Consider the following 20,266-nt stretch of genomic DNA (forward strand, 5'->3'; position numbering starts at 1 on the left):
GTTATACATTTTTTTTTGGGTTAGTTATACATTTTTCATGTGGTTGTAGGAGGTGGTATAGGGGAAGTTCCCAAGGTTCATAGAGATGAGAGGGGTAAGTTGATAGGTTCACATAAGGTGAGAGAGATGGACATAGAAATGATTGGTATTGTGGTATATAGTGGTGGGATGTGTGGTAGTCAGTGAGTGTTTTGGTAGGCTTTGAATACCATAGGTGGTAATGTACAGTGCTATTATGTATTTGCAGAGAAATAAAAGTTGATATAAGTCAGAACTTATCCAGCTAAGCGACACAAATATCAACCTCTAAACTGCTACACTTAGAAACTTCTTTCCATTATTCTTTGAATTCATGTTAGTTTCTCAAGCTTTTAACCTTCACAGCTATGTGAATGTTGCTTCTATAGCTCATCTAATTTTGTTTGCCCTGATGAGTAGCAAATGGAGCTAAAAATCAAATCAAAATCTCACTTAATATTGGGCCATTAGCCTTGCTTCCAGCCCACATTTTTTTTTTTAATATATGGAGAATAATACCAATATCAGAATATTAGTAAACAAGGTGATTGTTCATCCTAAAGAAATTTATGGAAATATGAAATTTCACACATTCAAGCAGCTCCTCAGAAGTTGCATCACTAACCTTAAATGCAGGAAGGGCGATTCAATATAGCTCCAACATTGTCAACTTCTAGATGCAAATTGAACTTCTGGAAATAGGTTTAGTCACAGGAATTTGATTCAGTACTTCACCTATATATTAAAACAAGATTAGTGGCTCTATAAGCAGATCAGAGTAACGTGTGGAAGTTCATAGTTTGATACACTGTATTGCATAGTACTTGCTTCACTCAACCTATCTTAAGCGGTTACTTCCATAGGACTTATGCCAATGGTTCCCAAACAACTCCTCGGAATCCATTTAATCGGATTTCAGGATACCCCTAATGAATATGCATAAGATGTATATTTGCATATATAAAACTGGTTCTTAGACCCAATGTAAACAAAAATCTCATTTAGAATGGCTTCAGGGGAGGAGTTCCTAGTATTGATTTGGGTACTTTTGACTTATGCACAATGGTTTTCAGACCAGCCCTTGAGAACCATCTGGCCAGTGTGTTTTTCAGGATGGTGATAATAAATATGCATGAGAGAGTTGCTTACAATGGAGTTGGTTGATGTAAATATTTCATGTATATTCATTGAGGATATCCTGAAAACCAGTCTGGTTGGTTAGTCCTCAAAGAAAGGGATTGAGGACCACTGTCCTTGCACACTTACTGCTTTTATTCACCACATCATTAATAACAGATCTGAGTTTTTTCAAATGCACTAAAGTAGTGTGGGTACCATGTTAATCCACTTAGAAATGGGGAGGCTGATATTTAGTTTTACTTAGCCGGATAAGTATAAGTGCTGATATTTGGAATTATTCGGACTGAACCATATAAGTTAGACCTGCAATAGAGCAGGTCTAATAGCCAGACTTAACTTACCTGGCTAAGTATCCATTTCTTAGTTAGATGGATAAGTGTTTTCTGGCTAATTTATTTAGATGGCCAGCATTGGACCATTGTAATAAAGGTCACAAACAAATTGTATCAAATGCTGATACTGAAATCCAACAGGATGTATGTTCTCTCAAAACCCGTCCACCTCCCCATGGATCCGATTCTCCAGGTTCTCTATATTCGCTATGAATGCACTGAAGTGGCTCCATGTGACATGAATCAGGCTCAAATGCTCAGCTGAGCATGCCAAAAGTTTCTAGAATTCTTTTTTTCAAAATCATTTTTATTTAAGACAAGGAACATACAGCCATTCTAGAGCAATCTGCTCACTTGACCACAAATATCTTAACATAGCAAGCAAACAAGAGAACGTTAACAGGACAATTTCCTAGCATGTAGCCAGGTGGACTCAGGGCCAGTGGGTTATGTGCTCTTCTGCTAGCAGATGGGAGATGGTCGGATTTCAAAGTTGACATCACCCTAGATATACCCCTGCAGTGACCTCAGCTCCTCAGTATCTCTCAGTCTCCTAGCAGATGCGGACACTATCCCACACACTAGCACAGTGTTAGGAAAATTTACAGCAAGAGGACAAAAATTACCTTAAGGAACATCGAGCCCTGCTCTCCTGCGGTGATACCTAAGGGTTCCTCCCCTACTTGAGAATTCCTGAGGTGATCTACGATATCCCTCAGAGGTGTGCCTTGGTCTGGTAGCTGCTTCATGGCGTGGACTTAGATCCCAGAGTGGCTGAAAGGAAGCGGGTGCATAACCGAGCGTGGCAGTGAAGGTAAAACCCTCTCTCCCCCTGTAGCTAGAGACCGTCCGGTACACGATCGGTAAGCGCCGACACCAAGTAAGCAGAAAACTTTAAATTCAGATCTTCGGTCTCCAGAGCTCGGATTGTCGTACAGATTCCTCTTTTCTTCCGGCAAGGTAAACAGGGAGTACCGATTGGGTTGAGCAGCCTTGGTTGGGCTAGGCCCCAATCCGGTGCAAGGGTTCACACATGTGGAGACCCTCAGGGGGGCACCTGCGCCATCTCCCTTCTCGACTAGCGGTACGCGCGGGGCAGGCTGGTCGGCCGATGCGCCTAACTTGCGCACGTCCAATACAGATGTGCGCACAACTGTGCGCACTCCGTGCACATAACTACAGCCGCACTTACAATTACACACATGCATTGAAGCTCATTATCTGTGCGCCTAAAAATAGAGGCAATGGCACCGGCATCCAAGAAGGCCAAAAGGCACTCTTTGCACAGCCTGCCACATAAAAGCCGCGCAGCCTGAACTGGAGTCCTGCCTGTGTCAGCATTGTGAAGAAGCCCAGGGGGAACCAAAGCCTGGTCCTTCACCTTCTGAGGATGGGTCCGGAACCACTACATATGACAGCTCCCCGGATCTATGCAACTCCGAGATGACTTCTTCACAGGAGGGCACGTCAGGGACCCCTACTCAGATGCCCCCTGGGATTAGCATGGACCCAGGGACCTTTTCCTGGTTAGAATTTTTCCAAGGGCTGCAAGCCTTCGTTCAGGCACAATCAGCCTTGACTGAGACCCAGGCTCAACCCATGCCGGAAGCACAAGATCCCGGTCCTACTCTGATGCCTCCAGACATGCCTCACCTAACCAAGAATTTTCCTGACAGGGACCCGGACACCTCAGATGATGGCAGCTCCCTGGAAGGAGGAGAAATCCCTCCAGGCCTGGAACCATAGTGAACCATGCTCTGCTTTTTCCACAGCCCTTGTTTCCCAGACTCTGAAGACTCTGGGTATTCCAGGCACGGACCCTATGGTGGAACCAAAGAAGAACCCCATCTTGGTGTCCCTTCGTAAAGCCTCATGCTACTTCCCAATGATGGAAGCCATCCAGGAACTGATTAACCTGGAGTAGGATGTCCCGGAGGCCAGCTTTAAAGGAGGTCGGGCCTTGGAAGCCTTATAACTTCTGGAGCTAGCGACCAAAGAACGCCTGTGTTTTCCAAAAGTGGACACCATGGTCTATGCTGTCTCAAAGCGAACAACCATTCCTGTTGAGGGAGGGGCTGCATTGAAGGACACTCAGGATAGACGATTGGAATCCATTCTTAAGCAGGCCTTCGACGCAACAGCAATAACACTGCAAATTGCTTCCTGCTGCGTGCTGTTAGCACATTCCTGCTTGCTCCCCTCGAGAGAGGCAAATAACTCTGGAACATATACCGGTGAGACGATGGAAAGTGCAGCAGCCTTCCTGATGGACGCAAGCTCAGATCTGGTGCGTACCTCAGCCAGAGGAGTAGCCTCGGTAGTGGCGGCCAGAAGACTACTATGGCTACGGAATTGGTCTGCTGACACGACCTCTAAAGCAAATCTCACAAGAATGCCCTTTAAAAGGATCTCTTATTTAGAAATGAATTGGAGAAGTTAGCCAGCAAGTGGGGCGAATCTCCAGTGCCTCGGCTACCGGAAGACGGGTAAAAGATCCCAGCAACCCTCCTCCAGAAGAACCAGGGGCAGAGGCTTGCAACGCTTTAGACCCTGCAGGAAGTTCCCAACCCTTTTGGAATCGACAGTCCAAGAGAGGAACAAGCCCAGGGGCAGGCTCAAGCCATGCTCCCCAATGAGAATGGGCCGACCCATCCACAGGAAGAGGAAATAGGGGGTCGACTTTCCCTTTTCTACCAAAGATGGGTTGAGATCATGTTGGACAAATGGGTACTAAACATCATTCGAGAAGGTTATTCTCTGGAGTTCCACAGCATCCCTGGGGACAAATTTATGTAGTCACCCTGCCACTTCCATACCAAGAGACTGGCAGTGGAAGCCACTTTGACAAGACTACTCAGTCTGAAGGCAATAACTCCGGTTCCTGTGCCCCAACAAAATATGGGGCGCTATTTCATCTATTTTATCGTTCCCAAGAAGGGAAGGATCATTCCGAGCCATATTGGATCTCAAGAACGACAACCGTCATCCGAGGATACTACACTTCCACATGGAGACTCTTTGCTCCGTAATAATGGCAATAAAACCAGGAGAGTTCCTAATCTCCCTAGACCTCTCCGATGCCTACCTTCACGTTCCAGTCCATCAAGATCACCAGCATTTTCTACGCTTTGCGATACTGGGTCACCATTACCAGTTCCAAGTGCTACCCTTCAGCCTAGCAACCGCCCCCAGAACATTCTCCAAAATTATGGTGGTTGTGGCGGCAACACTGAGGAAGGAAATGATCTTGGAACACCCTTACCTGGACGACTGGCTGATCAGGGCAAAGTCTTCGGAAGAGAGCTGGCAGGTGACCAGCAGAGTCAGGAACCTACTGCAGGAGCACGGTTGGGTCGTGAATACGGGCAAGAGCAGTCTGCAGCCATCTGTCTCTAGAATACCTGGGGGCCCGTTTCGACACCAAACAGAAGAAAGTCTCCCTTCCTCCCCCAAGGAGAAGGAAGCTGATGGAACAATTACGAAGATTGATGACCAATGCACGCCCCAAGGTATGGGACTATCTTAAAGTCCTAGGCCTCATGGCATCAACCCTGGAGGTTGTTCCATGGGCAAGGGCCCATATGCGACTGCTCCAGCGCTCCTTACTATCTCGCTAGAACCCACTGACCCAGTACTACTCAATTCGCCAGCCACCAGCAGAGATACGTTCTCAGCTTCAGTGGTGGCTATAGGAAGTCCACCTAAGCAGAGGAGTAAGCCTATCCCCACCAAACTGGATCTTGCTCACCACGGATGCGAGCTTGCGAGAGTGGGGAGCTCACTGTTAGGAACTGACGGCCCAGGCACAATGGAGCAAAGAAGAGGCGAGATGGAACATAAACCGCCTGGAAGCTCGAGCAGTCACAGCATGTCTGTGTTTCAGCCACAGACTCTGAGGCAAATCGATTCGAGTAATTTTGGACAACCAGGAGCCAGCAGGTGTCTCTGCAAATAGATCCTCTCATGGCATGGGCAGAGATAAACCTGCAAGGTAGCTCAGCCTCCTACATTGCTGGAAAAGACAACATCTTAGCAGACTTCCTCAGCAGAGGGAGTCTGGACCCGGGGGAATGGACCCTGTCAGCCACAGCCTTCCAACTGATAGTAAATCTCTGGGGTCTCCCAACCATGGACCTATTGGCCACCTCTCTGTGCCAAAGTTCCCAGGTTCTTCAGCCGCAGGCGAGAGCCACACTTCCAAAGGATTGACACTCTTGTCCAGAATTGGCCAGAGGAAGAATTACTGTATGCTTCCCCCCCCCCCCCCCCCCCCCCCCCCCCCCCCCCCCCATGGCCACTACTGGGCAAGGTCATCCGCAAGATAGAACACCACAGGGGACTAGTTCTACTAATGGCCCCGGATTGGCAAAGGTGCCAATGGTACGCAGACATGCAAAGACTCCTTGCAGGGAGTCCTATGTGCCTACCTCCACACAGGGACCTTCTCCAGCAGGGTCCGATTCTTCATGAAGATGTCTCGATTCTCTCTTACGGTCTGGCCCTTGAGAGGACTCACCTGAAAAAGCGTGGTTACTCGAAAGCCGTGATTGACACCCTGCTCCGCGCGTGCAAGTTCTCAACGTCTCTGGCATACATATGGATCTGAGAATATTCGAAGCCTGGTGCGAGGACCGCAGGACACTCCCGCGGACAGCCAAGATCCCCATGATTCTGAAGTTCCCACAGGACTGTATGAAGATGTCCTTTCATGGATTGCAAACTGGCTAAAAGACAGGAAACAAAGAGTAGGATTAAATGGACAATTTTCTCAGTGGAAGGGAGTGGACAGTGGAGTGCCTCAGGGATCTGTATCGGGACCCTTACTTTTCAATATATTTATAAATGATCTGGAAAGAAATACGATGAGTGAGATAATCAAATTTGCAGATGACACAACATTGTTCAGAGTAGTTAAATCACAAGCAGATTGTGATAAATTGCAGGAAGACCTTGTGAGACTGGAAAATTGGGCATCCAAATGGCAGATGAAATTTAATGTGGATAAGTGCAAGGTGATGCATATAGGGAAAAATAACCCATGCTATAATTACACAATGTTGGGTTCCATATTAGGTGCTACAACCCAAGAAAGAGATCTAGGCGTCATAGTGGATAACACATTGAAATTGTCGGTTCAGTGTGCTGCAGCAGTCAAAAAAGCAAACGGAATGTTGGGAATTATTAGAAATGGAATGGTGAATAAAATGGAAAATGTCATAATGCCTCTGTATCGCTCCATGGTGAGACCGCACCTTGAATACTGTGTATTCTGTGTGTTCTGGTCGCCGCATCTCAAAAAAGATATAATTGCGATGGAGAAGGTACAGAGAAGGGCTACCAAAATAAGGGCAATGGAACAGCTCTCCTATGAGGAAAGTAAAGAGGACTTTTCAGCTTGCAGAAGAGACGGCTGAGGGGAGATATGATAGAGATGTTTAAAATCATGAGAGGTCTAGAACGGGTAGATGTGAATCTGTTACTTACTCTTTCGGATAGTAGAAAGACTAGGGGGCACTCCATGAAGTTAGCATGGGGCACATTTAAAACTAATCAGAGAAAGTTCTTTTTTACTCAACGCACAATTAAACTCTGGAATTTGTTGCCAGAGGATGTGGTTAGTGCAGTTAGTATAGCTGTGTTTAAAAAAGGATTGGATACGTTCTTGGAGGAGAAGTCCATTACCTGCTATTAAGTTCACTTAGAGAATAGCCACTGCCATTAGCAATTGTAACATGGAATATACTTAGTTTTTTGGTACTTGCCAGGTTCTTATGGCCTGGATTGGCCACTGTTGGAAACAGGATGCTGGGCTTGATGGACCCTTGGTCTGACCCAGTATGGCATTTTCTTATGTAAAGAAGGGGTTGTCACTCAACTCCCTCAAGGTCCAAGTAGCCACCCTTTCCTGCTTCAGAGCTGAAGTGAACGGTATTAGTCTATCAGCTCATCCGGACTTGACCCGTTTCCTAAAAGGGGTTAAGCAACTTCAGCCACCCCTAAAGTGGCCGGTGCCCCTATGGAACCTCAATCTGGTATTAGACTTCCTAGCGGGGGATTCCTTCAGACCAACGTGCAGTCTATCATTACACCTCTTAACACTGAAGACGGTATTCCTGGTGGCAATATGTTCAGCTTGTCGCATCTCCGAACAGGCACTATCCTGTCGGGAACCATTTCTGAGGTTCACTCCTGGAACCATACAACTTCCTACCAAAAGTGGTTTCCGAGTTCCATTTGAACTAGGCCATATCCCTACCATCTCCAGATGAACATAAAGACTCGGAAGACTCACGCCTCCTTCGCCATCTAAATGTCCGCAGATTCCTAATGCGATACCTGGAAAGATTGGAACCGGTGCGCAAAATGGATCGCTTGTTCATTCTTCACAGCGGAAAGAAGCAAGGAGATGTAGCCTCGCGGGCAACCATAGCCCGCTGGATCAAGGAAGTAATCAAAGCCTAAATAGAGGCAGAAAAGCCTTTACCACTGCAGGTTAAGGCTCATTCTATTAGGGCCCAGGCAGTATCTTGGGCAGAAACCAAGCTGCTATCGCCTGCCAAGATCTGTCGAGCGGTGACGTGATCTTCTCTACACAGCTTCTCCAGGTTCTACCGCCTGGATATTCAGACCCAAGAAGACGCAGCCTTTGCAAGGGCGGTACTAAGTGGGCCACGGGCAGCCTCCCACCCTGTCCGGGAGTAGCTTTTGTACATCCCACTGGTCCTGAGTCCATCTGGCTACACGCTAGGAAATGGAGAAATTACTAACCTGATAATTTCATTTTCCTTAGTGTAGACAGATGGACTCAGCATCCCGTCCACAGCTGCCCCAGAGAAGGAGGACCTTGGAAAGCGAACCTCAAGTCTAAACAAATACGGGTAAGCCGTTGCCTACCCCTTGTTTAAGACACCCACAGTCAGTCTGGTGTCGGCATTAACTTAGTTGAGTGCACTGGCGGTCTCCAGTTTTTGAAATCCAGTTGAATCAAGTTTAAAAAGTTTAAACAAGTTGTTTATGCAAAAATATATATCCACAATGGCTTTTCGAGGAGGATGCTGAGAAGCTGAGGTCACTGCAGGGGTATATCTAGGGTGAAGTCAGCTTTGAAATCTGACTGTCTCCCATCTGCTAGCAGAAGAGCACATGACCCACTGGTCCTAGTCCATCTGTCTACACTAAGGAAAATGAAATTATCAGGTAAGTAATTTCTCCAATATAGTATATTCCCATTTCTTATTTTATAAAATCAAACATCCCTTCCCATCTCAAGAATAGATTGTAGTAAAGCATAATACAGTACCTTCAATGCAATGAAATGAAATAAAATATGTAAAGTTACACAACATAAAATAAAAGATTACCACATACTCTCCACCATACTCATTCTCACCATCATCCCTTGCATCCCTATACCCCTCTTTTTACCCAGTCCGGCTCTTAGAATTCTGTAATATCTTCCAAGATGTAGATTAACCCAAATCTTTGACTCATTTTCACATTATGTGGCAACAAATCAAAGAAGCTTTGCCAACTAAACACATAATCTTCTGGCACTTTGTGCAAGAAAGCACAAATCATATCATTCTGTTTGTATAATAACAGACATTGGCTCACACCAGACTTTGGCAGATTTGTCCATTCCTTTGTCCATTCCTTCAAAATACATTGTGCCACCAATAAAGCTACATTTATAAACCGATATCTCTACACTGAGCTTTGTGAGATAATGTCACCCAGTAGTGAGGACTAACAGCATGCCATCCTTGGACAACACCTGCTACAGATAAGCAACTTTGCTTTTCTCCCATAGTGATTTTCTTAGCATTGACTAAAGCATGTCCCTGTCGACTAGAGCATGTTATGTCACTGATTTATGTCTTGAAGGTAACTTATCCATAATGAATATGCATATGAGAGATTTGCACATACTAGATCACTAATGTATGCATATTTATGGTGGCTCTTCTGAAAAGCACCCTTCAACATAGACACTTCAAGATAATCTACAAACAGAACTAACAAACTTAGACCTATCTAACGCAGAAAACGCCACCTCATCCTGGCTCAACATCACAAAAACAATAGCAGATAAGATAAACCCCGTGTTAAAGAAAACACTAAAAAAACCCAAAACACCAGAACCATGGTACAACAAAAATATCAAATCAGCCAAATGTGAACTCCGGGGGAAAAAAAAAACCCCTGGAGGAACAACAAAACAACCACGCTACTGAACGCATACTGATCATACTTAGCATACTACAAAAAACTTATCCACAACGCAAAAAAAGACTTCTACTCAAAAAAAAAAATAAACAAATTCCAACACAACCAAAGAATGCTCTTCAATATCATACATTGCCTAACCAAATCCACCAATGACCAAACATCACCAACCTCAAAGCTCTCAAGCAACGACTTTGCAGACTTCTTTAGCGAAAAAATAAAAAATCTCATAAGCAACAACCTCAACAACAATGCTCAAGACCTAAAAATACAAATCAATCAAACAACAAACTGGCCCAACTTTTATCTAGCATCATCACTGGAAATACAAAATATCATCAAAAAAATGAATCCAGCTAAGCACCCTATCGATAGCATACCCATCGAGACGATCAAAGCCAACGAGCCATCAGTTACTAAAACATTAACCAACAGAAGGTAACTACCCCAACTGCCTAAAATCAGCAATTATCAAACCCATACTGAAAAAGAACAACTTGTATCCAGAAAACCCACTAAACTACCAACCCATATCAAACCTACCATTCATTGCCAAAATTATTGAAAAAATCGTCCACTCCCAACTAAGTGACCACCTGGAAAGGAACAATATCCTACTTCCCATGCAATTCGGCTTCAGGAAACAACTAAACACCGAATCAGTACTCCTATCATTAAACGACACCGTGCTCAAAGGATTTGACAAAGGCCACAGCTACCTTCTAGTCCTACTAGACCTATCAGCAGCCTTAGACACTGTAAACCATTCAATTTTGATTGAATGTCTATCCGAAATTGGTGTAAAAGAAAAAACTCTACAATGGTTCTCATCCTATCCATCACAAAGGACCTACCAAGTGTCAATCAACGACACCCTCTCAAAGAAAATAAACCTTGACACTGGAGTTCCCCAAGGCTCTGCACTATCGACGACACTCTTCAACATTTATCTTCTCCCGATATGCCACTTCCACTTAAACCTTAAACTGATTAACTTCATAAATGCTGATGACATCCAAATACTTATCCTAATACCACAACTCTCTGGAAGACACCTACAAAAAAACAGCCAACTACCTCACCAAAATAAAGCAACTACTAACCGACATGAGACTTATCCTGAACATTGATAAGACAGAAATAATCATGCTGGATAGAAAGAATAACTCTACGCACATACCAACACTCAACATAACGAATCAAAAGTCAGCAATCTCCCCTGTCACCCATGCCCGCAACTTAGGAGTAATAATTGACAAGGAACTATCATTCAAGAACCACATCTCCGCAAAAATCAAAGACGGATATCACAAATTCCTAACCCTATGACACCTAAAACCTTTCCTTTTCCCCAACGACTTCAGAACAGTCCTCCAACTACTCATCTTCTCCAACCTGGATTACTGCAACTCCCTGCTATTCAACCTACCTCTCACCACAATCTTCCAAAATACAACCACCAGAATACTCACAGGAATGAAAAAATATGATCACATTACTCCAACTCTCATATCACTACACTGGCTCCCAATAAAATACAGGATAGACTATAAAATACTATCCATAATACCCAAAATAATATATGAAAAACAAACAAATTGGCTAAGTGCATCCATAAAACTCCACTCACCAAACCGAAATCTCCGTTCAGCTAACAAAGGTCTTTTAAAAATTCCACCTGCTCGTCACAAACTTACCTCAACTCGGAAGAGAGCCATATCCCTAGGAAGCTCCGAACTATGGAACTCCTTCCCAACCGAACTGAGAACACAACAAAATATAAAAACCTTCAAAAAAAGAACTAAAAACTTGGATGTTCACCAAAGCCTACCAAAACACCTTATGATTCTATACTACACCCTCCCTCCCTGCGCATCTTACAATACCACCGTCCCTGTATGCAGATTAGTCCAATAAAGAAGGTGGTATCTGGTAAATATTATAATTTTATTTAAAAATCATTCTGTTGCTGCTTATATTTTTTTTCTGAGATAAGCAGCAATCATAAAATTTGCAAACTTAGACCATTATACTTTTATTTATTTAACATTTTTCTATACCGTTGTTCAGTGGGGACCGTCACAACGGATTACATTAAGGTACATAAAAATGATGCTAATGTATATTAAGTTACACAGGTGCCTTTTAGGAGGTAATTTTAACAGGAGTTATATGTGTAAATGTGACAATACTGTAGCAATCTTAAAAATCCATTTATAAGTGCAAAGTGCACTTGCACGAGTAAATCCTATAGACAATTCAATGACATGTAACGTTTTTCAAAAGCCCACTTACACGGGTAAAACCCAGTTGAACATCAGGCCCTTAGTGTTTCTTGGTTAGTTCAGACAGGAACAATGGTTGAATTAGCCTAAGATTCAAATTTGTGTGCAGTAACAACTCACCGATGCTAGTTTATAAAATCTACCCCTTAGTGTACAAAGTGTGCGCACACATGGACCCACTGATTTTTAACATGCGCGCGCATGTTATAAAAAAAAATATGTGGGCTGCGCTCACACGAGCGCCAGATTTTATAATCTGCGCACATAAGGGGGGAGAACCTCTGCAATTTCTGCGAGGTGATGCATTCCGGCCTTCCCCAGTTCCTCTCTCCTCCCTACCCCCTAAATCCTACCTTTTTTTTTTTTTCTTTGTTGTGTGCGCCGGCAGCCGGGTCTTCGGGACAGCGAACAATGGTGCTGTCTCAGCCCGCCCCTTCAAAGAAGCCTGGCACTTGTGCACGTACCGGGCTTCACACGAGTGGCTGGGCCCCTTCGAAAATCGGCTCGGCGCGTGCAAGGCCCAGCCACGCGCAGGGCGTTTAAAATCCGGGCTAAAATATACAGGTAGGGAACAGAAGGAAAGATCTGATTTAAAAAGAGGGGTTTTTTTTTTTGTCTGCAGAAGGACATTTTGGGAACCTGAAATTATGCATGCTGGGATAGGGAGGAGATGATGGGGTGGTAGTTGTATTCTGCGGACAAACATAGTTGCAGTACAAAACTAGCAGAGAAGGGTCAAAGCACAATATATATAGGAGGAATTGATCACTGATTGATATGGTTTGAAACTTTGGCTAGGCTTTTAATGCACATCAGTTTCAGACTTGTGTGAGTTCACCCATGTTTTCCTGTTTTACATGATGTTCACTGTATGATACAGAAAAATATATCATTAGCCCATGTAAAGATTTATTTATTATATTTTAATTTTTTTGTCAGAACTATTTCTGAAATGCAGCACAGATCAAATTTAAACTTTTTTATTTTTATCCTGCTTTTTTCAAATGCTCAAAATGGTGAAAAATAGTACAAAATATAAAAACAATCAGATCTTCTGTCTGAAGCTTTAGGGGGGAAAAAGAAGGTGCCCTTTATTTTCTCTTGTTCCATCAGATTATGCCTCAATACCTTGTATTCCCAAAATCCAGTCCATGATAGAAGATGCCTGGAAAGAAGGCTTTGATCCACAAGGGGCATCCCATTTTAACAGCAGATTACAAGGCAGCAAAGCTTGGATTGGAGCATGTGAGATCTATTCACTCTTAACCTGTCTCAAACTGAAGTGAGTACTGAATCTTGGAAAATAAAGCATCCTCTATGTTCTCTCTCTTTACTGGCATTATATACCAGTAGGGGGGCGTATTGATTGCTTGCCGAAGTTTTAAGTCAACAGCTCCTTTAGTATACAATTTCTTAAATTTAAAACATGAGAGTTCTCTGCAAATCTGTATTTTTTTTCTGTAGTCACATTTATTTCTTCTGTTTTCTTTCCTAATATTGTACCAGGTGCAGAATCCTTGACTTTCACCGTGCCACTGGCCCCGGGGGTACACATCCTCGCCTATTTCAGTGGGTATGGAATTACTATTGCCCAGGCAGAGAAGAAGGTCCAAAAGTGGTGTGCACCCTGAAACCTCCAATCTACCTTCAGCACCAAGGTACTCCAGAGTAAATGGAGGGTTTCATTTGTGTAGATTGGGAAAGGCAGAAAGCACTGGAGACTAAATAATGGCACCTCCACAATGTTTCTGCCAGCTGCTTGTGATTCTTCTATATTGCTGACATACGCCTGTTTCGATCTAGAGAGTTTTCACATCACTGTAATGCTGGCTCTTATAATCTCAGAGGTCCAGTCACTTTATTTAAAATTAGTTTTTCATATTTTAGTGGGACGTAATGCTACCCCAAGGCAGAGCAATTCGAGTGATTTGGATTCTTTATTTGACGTCTTACTTCAATGTGAATTATATTACTGATCTATGATAATCATGAGGCAAACCTTTATTTGAAATTTATAGCTGACTGAAAAACTGGGCTGGAGCAATAGGTTTTCTGCTTTTGAAGTGCTAGAGCTAGAGTCCATGGGGAAAGAAGCATGTAATTTTCATTTGTGTTTGTTTGTCCTCTGCTTTTTAAAAGCAGGAGAAATGAATTTACAGGAGCAACTATCATAATACGCTCCCTTGTCCTGACAAATGCTGTTTAATAAGTTTATGTTGCTGCATGAAATCTTTTATGGCCTTTTTAAATAATTGCTAACATTATGGTGGTGAAAAGTAACCGTTTTCTTCCCAAGTAATTCATTCTTCAGAATTCTGTCCTTCGTATCTAGCTTTTTTTTTTTTTTTCACCTTTCTTCTCTGTATCTGCTCCCTTCCCGAGTCTTTGTGGCTCTTTCCTCCACAGGGTAGTTGAGATCTGACCTATTTTTCTGCCAACCCCTGCCCCCCTCCCACCCAAAGCCAGAACCCTAATCCCACACTCCGGATATCTTCCTTATTTCTCTTTCGGCCTTGCCATCTTTTCACTCTGCTCTTTAGATCAGGGGTGCACAAATGCAGGGGTGGGGGGGGGAGCTGCAAATGAGCTTCCAGGGGGCCGCCAGCAGCCGGGACAAAAAGAAAAGTCCCCGCCTCCACTGTCTGGGGCGTACTGGAACGTCATACCATGGGGAAGATGCATGCGGCCGCCGGTTGACCCGATCCCACCGGCAGCTGAAAAACAGAGAGAGGCCGTGCAGCTGCCAGTGGACCTCATCCCACTGGCAGTTGAGCAGAGGACCCCTTTCCCGTCCGTGCAGGTTCGTGGTATTAGAACTCGTGAGAGTAGCACTTTCTCTATGCTGATGTCGCGATACATGAGATCAGCATGGAGGAAGTGCTAGTTCCGCAATTTTTTTTTTTTAATATTGCTGGGCCTGCACAGAGGAGGAAGCAGCAGAACGGGTTTCAGTGCCAGAAGCAGAGATGAGCGATTGGCTGTTCCCCCAACAGCGACGTAGCAACAGTGATAGCGGCAGCAGGAATGAAAGAGGCTCCAAAGTGGCCAGCAAAACAGAGAAAGGGGGCCTGCCTTCAGTGTGTGTAATGTGTATGAATGAGAGCTCGTGTGTGTGTGTGTGAGAGAATAGGTGCCTACTTGGATGTCTGTCTGTGTGTGTATATGAGAGAGAATGAGGCCTGCCTAGGGGTCTGTGGGGGGTGAGAGCCGGTATGTGTATGAAGGAATCTGGGGGAGTAAAAGCTTTTGTGTGCATGGGGGGGGGGGGGGGGGAGAGGGACTTAGTCTGTGTATGAGCATGTATGTATGTGGGAGAGAGAATGAACATGCAAGTGTGTGTGAGCGAAAGAGAATAAAGTTTGGGTGTCCCCTTAATTCTCAACAATCTCAGGGTGACTGGAAATCAAGTACCCAGATATGGGCAGCAGGGGCTATTTTTATCATCCCTAGTTTTAATTGTTGTGTGATGTTTGATGTGTGTACTGCTTTTAAATATTTTATTGGTGCCTGAGAAATTTAAAAAAGTTTCTCCTAGGACAAGCAGGATGGTAGCCCTCACATGTGGATGACATCATCCGATGGAGCCCGGCACAGAAAACATTTGTCAAAGTTTCTAGAAGCTTTGACCAGCACACCAATCATGCCCAGCCTGTTTCTATCCGTACGTCCACGCGAGGTCCCCCTTCAGTCTCTTCTTTTCCGTGGTACAGTTGCCTTGTGGTTGTGGTGCTCTACATTTTTCATGCTTTTCTTGATAAATTTTCGGGTTTCTGTGCATCTCCTCGCAAGGTGACCGCCAGACATCGACCGCACGCCAGTTGTTTTTGTCAGTAAGCCTAGTGCCTGCAGACCATGTCTATCACGGATCCATATGAGGTTTGCATCCTCTGCCTGGGAGCCTCGCACAACGTCCATGGGTGCCATCTGTGTGATCAGATGATCCCCAAAGGGCGTCGGGCACACCTAGATAAAATGGAGAAACTTTTCGGGGCTCCGAAGTCTGCTTAGTCTACTCCTGTGTTGGTCCTGACGACTCTGAGAGGTTGCGGGGAGCCTTCTGACACGCTTCCCCTGGCTGTTCCTCTCGTCAGAACCTCCAAGGATTGAGAGAATGGTGATAGATCCTCCATGGTCTCACTGGTCACCCGGACATCGGGATCATCTGCTTCCTTAGCGCCAGGGAAAGACCAGGCCGAGCACTGCAAGAGATCCCGCAAACATAACCACTGGTCGCAGTCGATGCATGGCTCCGGTTCCGGAGCGGCCCCGACGGCTGCTGGGCTGCAAGCGAAGTGACACTGGCCATCAGAGGCCCCATCCTCCGATGCCCCCGGTAGTCCTAGGTATTCCCCCACCAACACCAGTGCTGGGCACCATGCCACCTTAGAGACTTAAGGAAGAGCCGGTGACGCCTCGTCCCCCTCCATCAGTCCTCACCACCCATTTGTGGGGTTTGTCAGGGCCATGGCTGAAGCCATTCCCTTTCAGCTGCTCACGGAGGAAGATGCGCGGTATAAAATGCTGGAAGTGCTCCAGTTCGTCGCCGCTCCTAAGGAGATTATGGCTGTAGCTATCCATGATATTTTTAAGGGCCTTCTCCTCCGCATGTGGGAGCACCCCTTTCCATTTCCCTCATCAATAGGAAGTCCAACACCACCTACTTGGTGCAGCAGACCATGGGGTTTGACAAGCTGTACCTCCTGCAGGGGGACCATGATACTCATGGCGCCTGCTTGGCCCCGACAGGTCTGGTACCCGCTTCTGCATGACCTGTTGGTGCGGGCACCCTTCCGGCTGGGGACAGCACCTGAACTCATCTCGCAGAATCAGGGCACTCTGCGCCATCCGAACCTTTGGGCGCTGGCCCTCACGACTTGGATGTTGAGCGCGTAGTCCTCCAGCCTTTGGAGCTCTCGTACTGTGTCCCAGGTCCTGGTAGCATCTTGAAAGTCTTCCACCAGGAAGTCCTACAGCTTGAAGTGGAAAAATATTTTTCCATCTGATGTGTGGGTCATGATTTGGATTCTTTCTCATGCCGCTTTCCCTGGCTGTTGCATCTGTCAGAGTCTGGACTTCAGACCAAGTCAGCATTGTCAGCGCGTACCATGAAGGTGTCGCTGGCCCGCCCATTTCGCTCCAACCCTTGGTGGGCCATTTCATGCGGGGCCTCCTGCAGTTGAAACTCCCTCTGTGGCATCTGGTATCGTCCTGGGACCTCAACATTGTCCTAGCATGGCTCATGCGACCTCCTTTTGAGCCACTGCAGTCCTGTGACCTGAAGTTCCTCACCTGGAAAGTTATGTTCCTGGTGGCTATCACTTCACTTCATAGGGTCAGCATGCTTCAGGCTCTGGTTACGTACAAAGTTCTTCCACGATCGTGTGGTCTTTTGTACGCATCTTAAATTTCTGCCCAAGATAGTGACTAATTTCCACTTCAATGGGTCCATTCCGAGGCCTCATTTCCACCCAGGGGAACAGGCTTTTCATACCTTGGACTGTAAAAGGGCCTTGGCTTTCTACCTGGATCACACTGCAGGCCATAGACAGTCCACCCAGCTCGTCGTATCTTTTGATGCCACAGGCTAGGAGTGGCAGTGGGTAAGCAGACCTTGTTGAACTGGCTGGCGGATTGCATCGCCTTCTGCTATGCGCAAGCAGGCCTCCCGCTAGTCTGTAGAATAAAGGCTCACTCTGTGCGGGCTATGGCGCATTTACATACGGTCCCAGACGTCAAAATCTGCCGGGCCGCAATCTGGAGCTCTCTTCACACGTTTGTGGCCCACTACTGCTTGGACAAAGATGGGCATCAGGACAGCGCCTTTGGTCAATCCATCCTGCGCAATATGTTCCAGACCTGAGCCCAACTCTTTGTGCTTCTATGGGAACCAGATAGTCTCCTGCTGACCTACAGCGCCACAGTTGTGTTGCGCCCATTGGCACCTTGTTCGATCGCTGTTGGTCTCTCCTGTTCACAGGAACAGTCTGGAGCTTGGTATTCACCCACATGTGAGGACTACCATCCTGCTTGTCCTCGGAGAGAGTGCAGTTGCTTACCCATAACGGGTGTTCTTCTAGGACAGCAGGATGTTAGTCCTCAGGAATTTCGTCCACCTCCCCACGGAGTTGGGTTCTCCTGATTTGTTTTATTTTTTGCTTGTATTTTTCTATGTTACGAGACTGAAGGGGGACCTCGCGTGAATCGCAGCAGGCAGGGCATGCTCAGTGTGCTGGTCAAAGCTTCTAGAAACTTTGACAAAGGTTTTCCGTGCCTGGCTCCATTGGATGATGTCAACCACATGTGAGGACTAACAATCTGCTGTCCTAGGAGAACACCTGTTACAGGTAAGCAACTACGCTATATGACTCTAATAGATGTTCTATTTGTCAGTAGTTTTTGAAATATTGATTCTTTTATTAGTATGATTCTAATTATAATTGATGCTTTATGTTTCTTGGTTTTAATGTTTTATGAGGAATGTTGATTGTTTTTCCATTTACACAGTAGATAGTCTAGCTTCTTAAGGTATTCATTTCATATTTTGACTGCAAATTACTTTTCTAATTTGTGATCCCTTATTCTGTATTTGGTGACGTTCTCTCTCTGCTCTGTGCTTGTGACCAATGTGAGAGATTTTGCTAGCGTTTAGTGTCTGTGGTAGGGATCTATAGCAAACGAGTTTGTTTCATTTTGCCAGTAGGTGCTGTATTGGTATTCTGAGACCCAGTATAATAAAAGTGCTGCTTTTTTCACAGGTAGGGTTCTTGTTTGAGTTCTTGGTGTTACTACTGTTATAAGTTTGCTGTACAGATTTTTGAGTGTCTCTGTGTAGGGTTTTGTCTTAGTTCACAGTGAGTGGCAGTTTAAGCTGCTGTAACTGTGAGGTGCCTGTTTGGATGTGATGTGGTATCTGCCTCTCTTTGTGTTCTGTATGTATTTGATTGCTCCTGTCAGCAACCTGAAGAGAATGAAAACTGGGATTTTGAGCTGCTGGCTGGCAGCGTGATTGCCTGCTATTTGGCAAATGGAAGATGACCTGGAACCAGGTGGAAAATGATTTTAGTTGCTGCATTCTGAATGTATTATCTAAAGCAGGCGTGAGCAAACTTTTTAAGCCTTGCCCTCCCCCCCTTCTATCCATACAATTTGCTGATCTCATCTTTTCTAAACTCCGCACACCTCTGGTCTACTGTCCACTTAAGTCCTTATTTCTCTCAGTGCAGCTTTCTTTCCGTTCTTTTTGTCTCCTCAGCTCACTCTTGCCCTTGAACCTCTTCTTTCCCCTTCTCGAGCCCCACATACTAACACGGCCAGCAGAATGGAAAGAACCCTTAGTATGTTAGGCACCTTGGGAAGTGCCTCCCTGTTGCAGTATGCTAGAGTCCTCTGTTCACCTTTAAGGTGCGCTTCTTGAGAGAGGCACCCTATATCACTCTTCTCGGGACCCAACGTTTCCTTTCTGTTGGGTCCCTGAACCTTCCAGTAATAGTAAAGGTATTCCTTTAAGTTACAGTTTTTGTTTATCATTGTTCTTTTTTTTGTGTGTCAGGTCACAGCCGTACTATTGTTGGAATAGAAGAGAGGAAGAATAGATCCTTTTGTCTTCTTATATTCGATCCAGGATGTCCTGCCAAAGACATGCAAAAATTATTAAAGCAACAGATTGATGGATCTGATCTTAAGCTACTTCGCAGATTTATTGGTGGTTTAAAGCACAAGCAGTACCAGTTAGTGACTGTAGATGGAGTACTTTCACTAGAAGAGAAAGCTGTAAGTATTCCAATGAAAAATCAACCACTCAATAAAATGAGGACTAGCGCCTCATTTTATAAATAACCCCATGGAAACCAGTTGGCTATCAGGCGAATGTTAAAAGCCCTGCACACACTAAAAGCGGGAGATACGTGCTCAAGTTGGGCTGGTGTGCGCGCCAAGCGGATTTTAAAAGTCGCCTGAATACGCATGTATCTCCCGCTAAAGTTAAGGGGCGGGACATGGGTGGGGCCTGGGCATTCCTGGATTTCACAATGAAACCAGCGTGCAAGTACTTACACGCACAAGCTCGCGCCAGGGTCCCCCTGCCTTGTTAGTTTACTTCTGCTATGGATGGTGAGTAAATAATAAAATTTTTAAAAATCTAGGCATGTCAACGGGATTTTAAGGGTTGGGGCTGATAGGAGAAAAGGGAGACTATTAAACTAAGAGGGTTTGGAAGTCCTGTCCCTTACCTGAACAACTGATGAAATTGGCAATGGCGTGGACGCA

At 45.2% G+C, this 20,266-nt stretch overlaps 1 protein-coding gene across 1 annotated transcript in view; it reads left to right on the forward strand.

Moving 5' to 3' along the window:
• The window catches only part of ZUP1 (zinc finger containing ubiquitin peptidase 1), a 79,724-nt gene that overhangs the window by 44,887 nt on the left and 14,571 nt on the right, over positions 1-20,266 (forward strand). Inside the window, exons 7-9 of the mRNA XM_029596448.1 lie at positions 13,115-13,283; positions 13,508-13,659; positions 19,551-19,771. Of these exons, the coding sequence (XP_029452308.1) occupies positions 13,115-13,283; positions 13,508-13,659; positions 19,551-19,771 (542 nt within the window). The remainder of the gene's footprint in view (positions 1-13,114; positions 13,284-13,507; positions 13,660-19,550; positions 19,772-20,266) is intronic.

Source organism: Rhinatrema bivittatum, chromosome 3 (genome assembly GCF_901001135.1).
Source record: "Rhinatrema bivittatum chromosome 3, aRhiBiv1.1, whole genome shotgun sequence".
NCBI classification, from domain to species: domain Eukaryota; kingdom Metazoa; phylum Chordata; class Amphibia; order Gymnophiona; family Rhinatrematidae; genus Rhinatrema; species Rhinatrema bivittatum.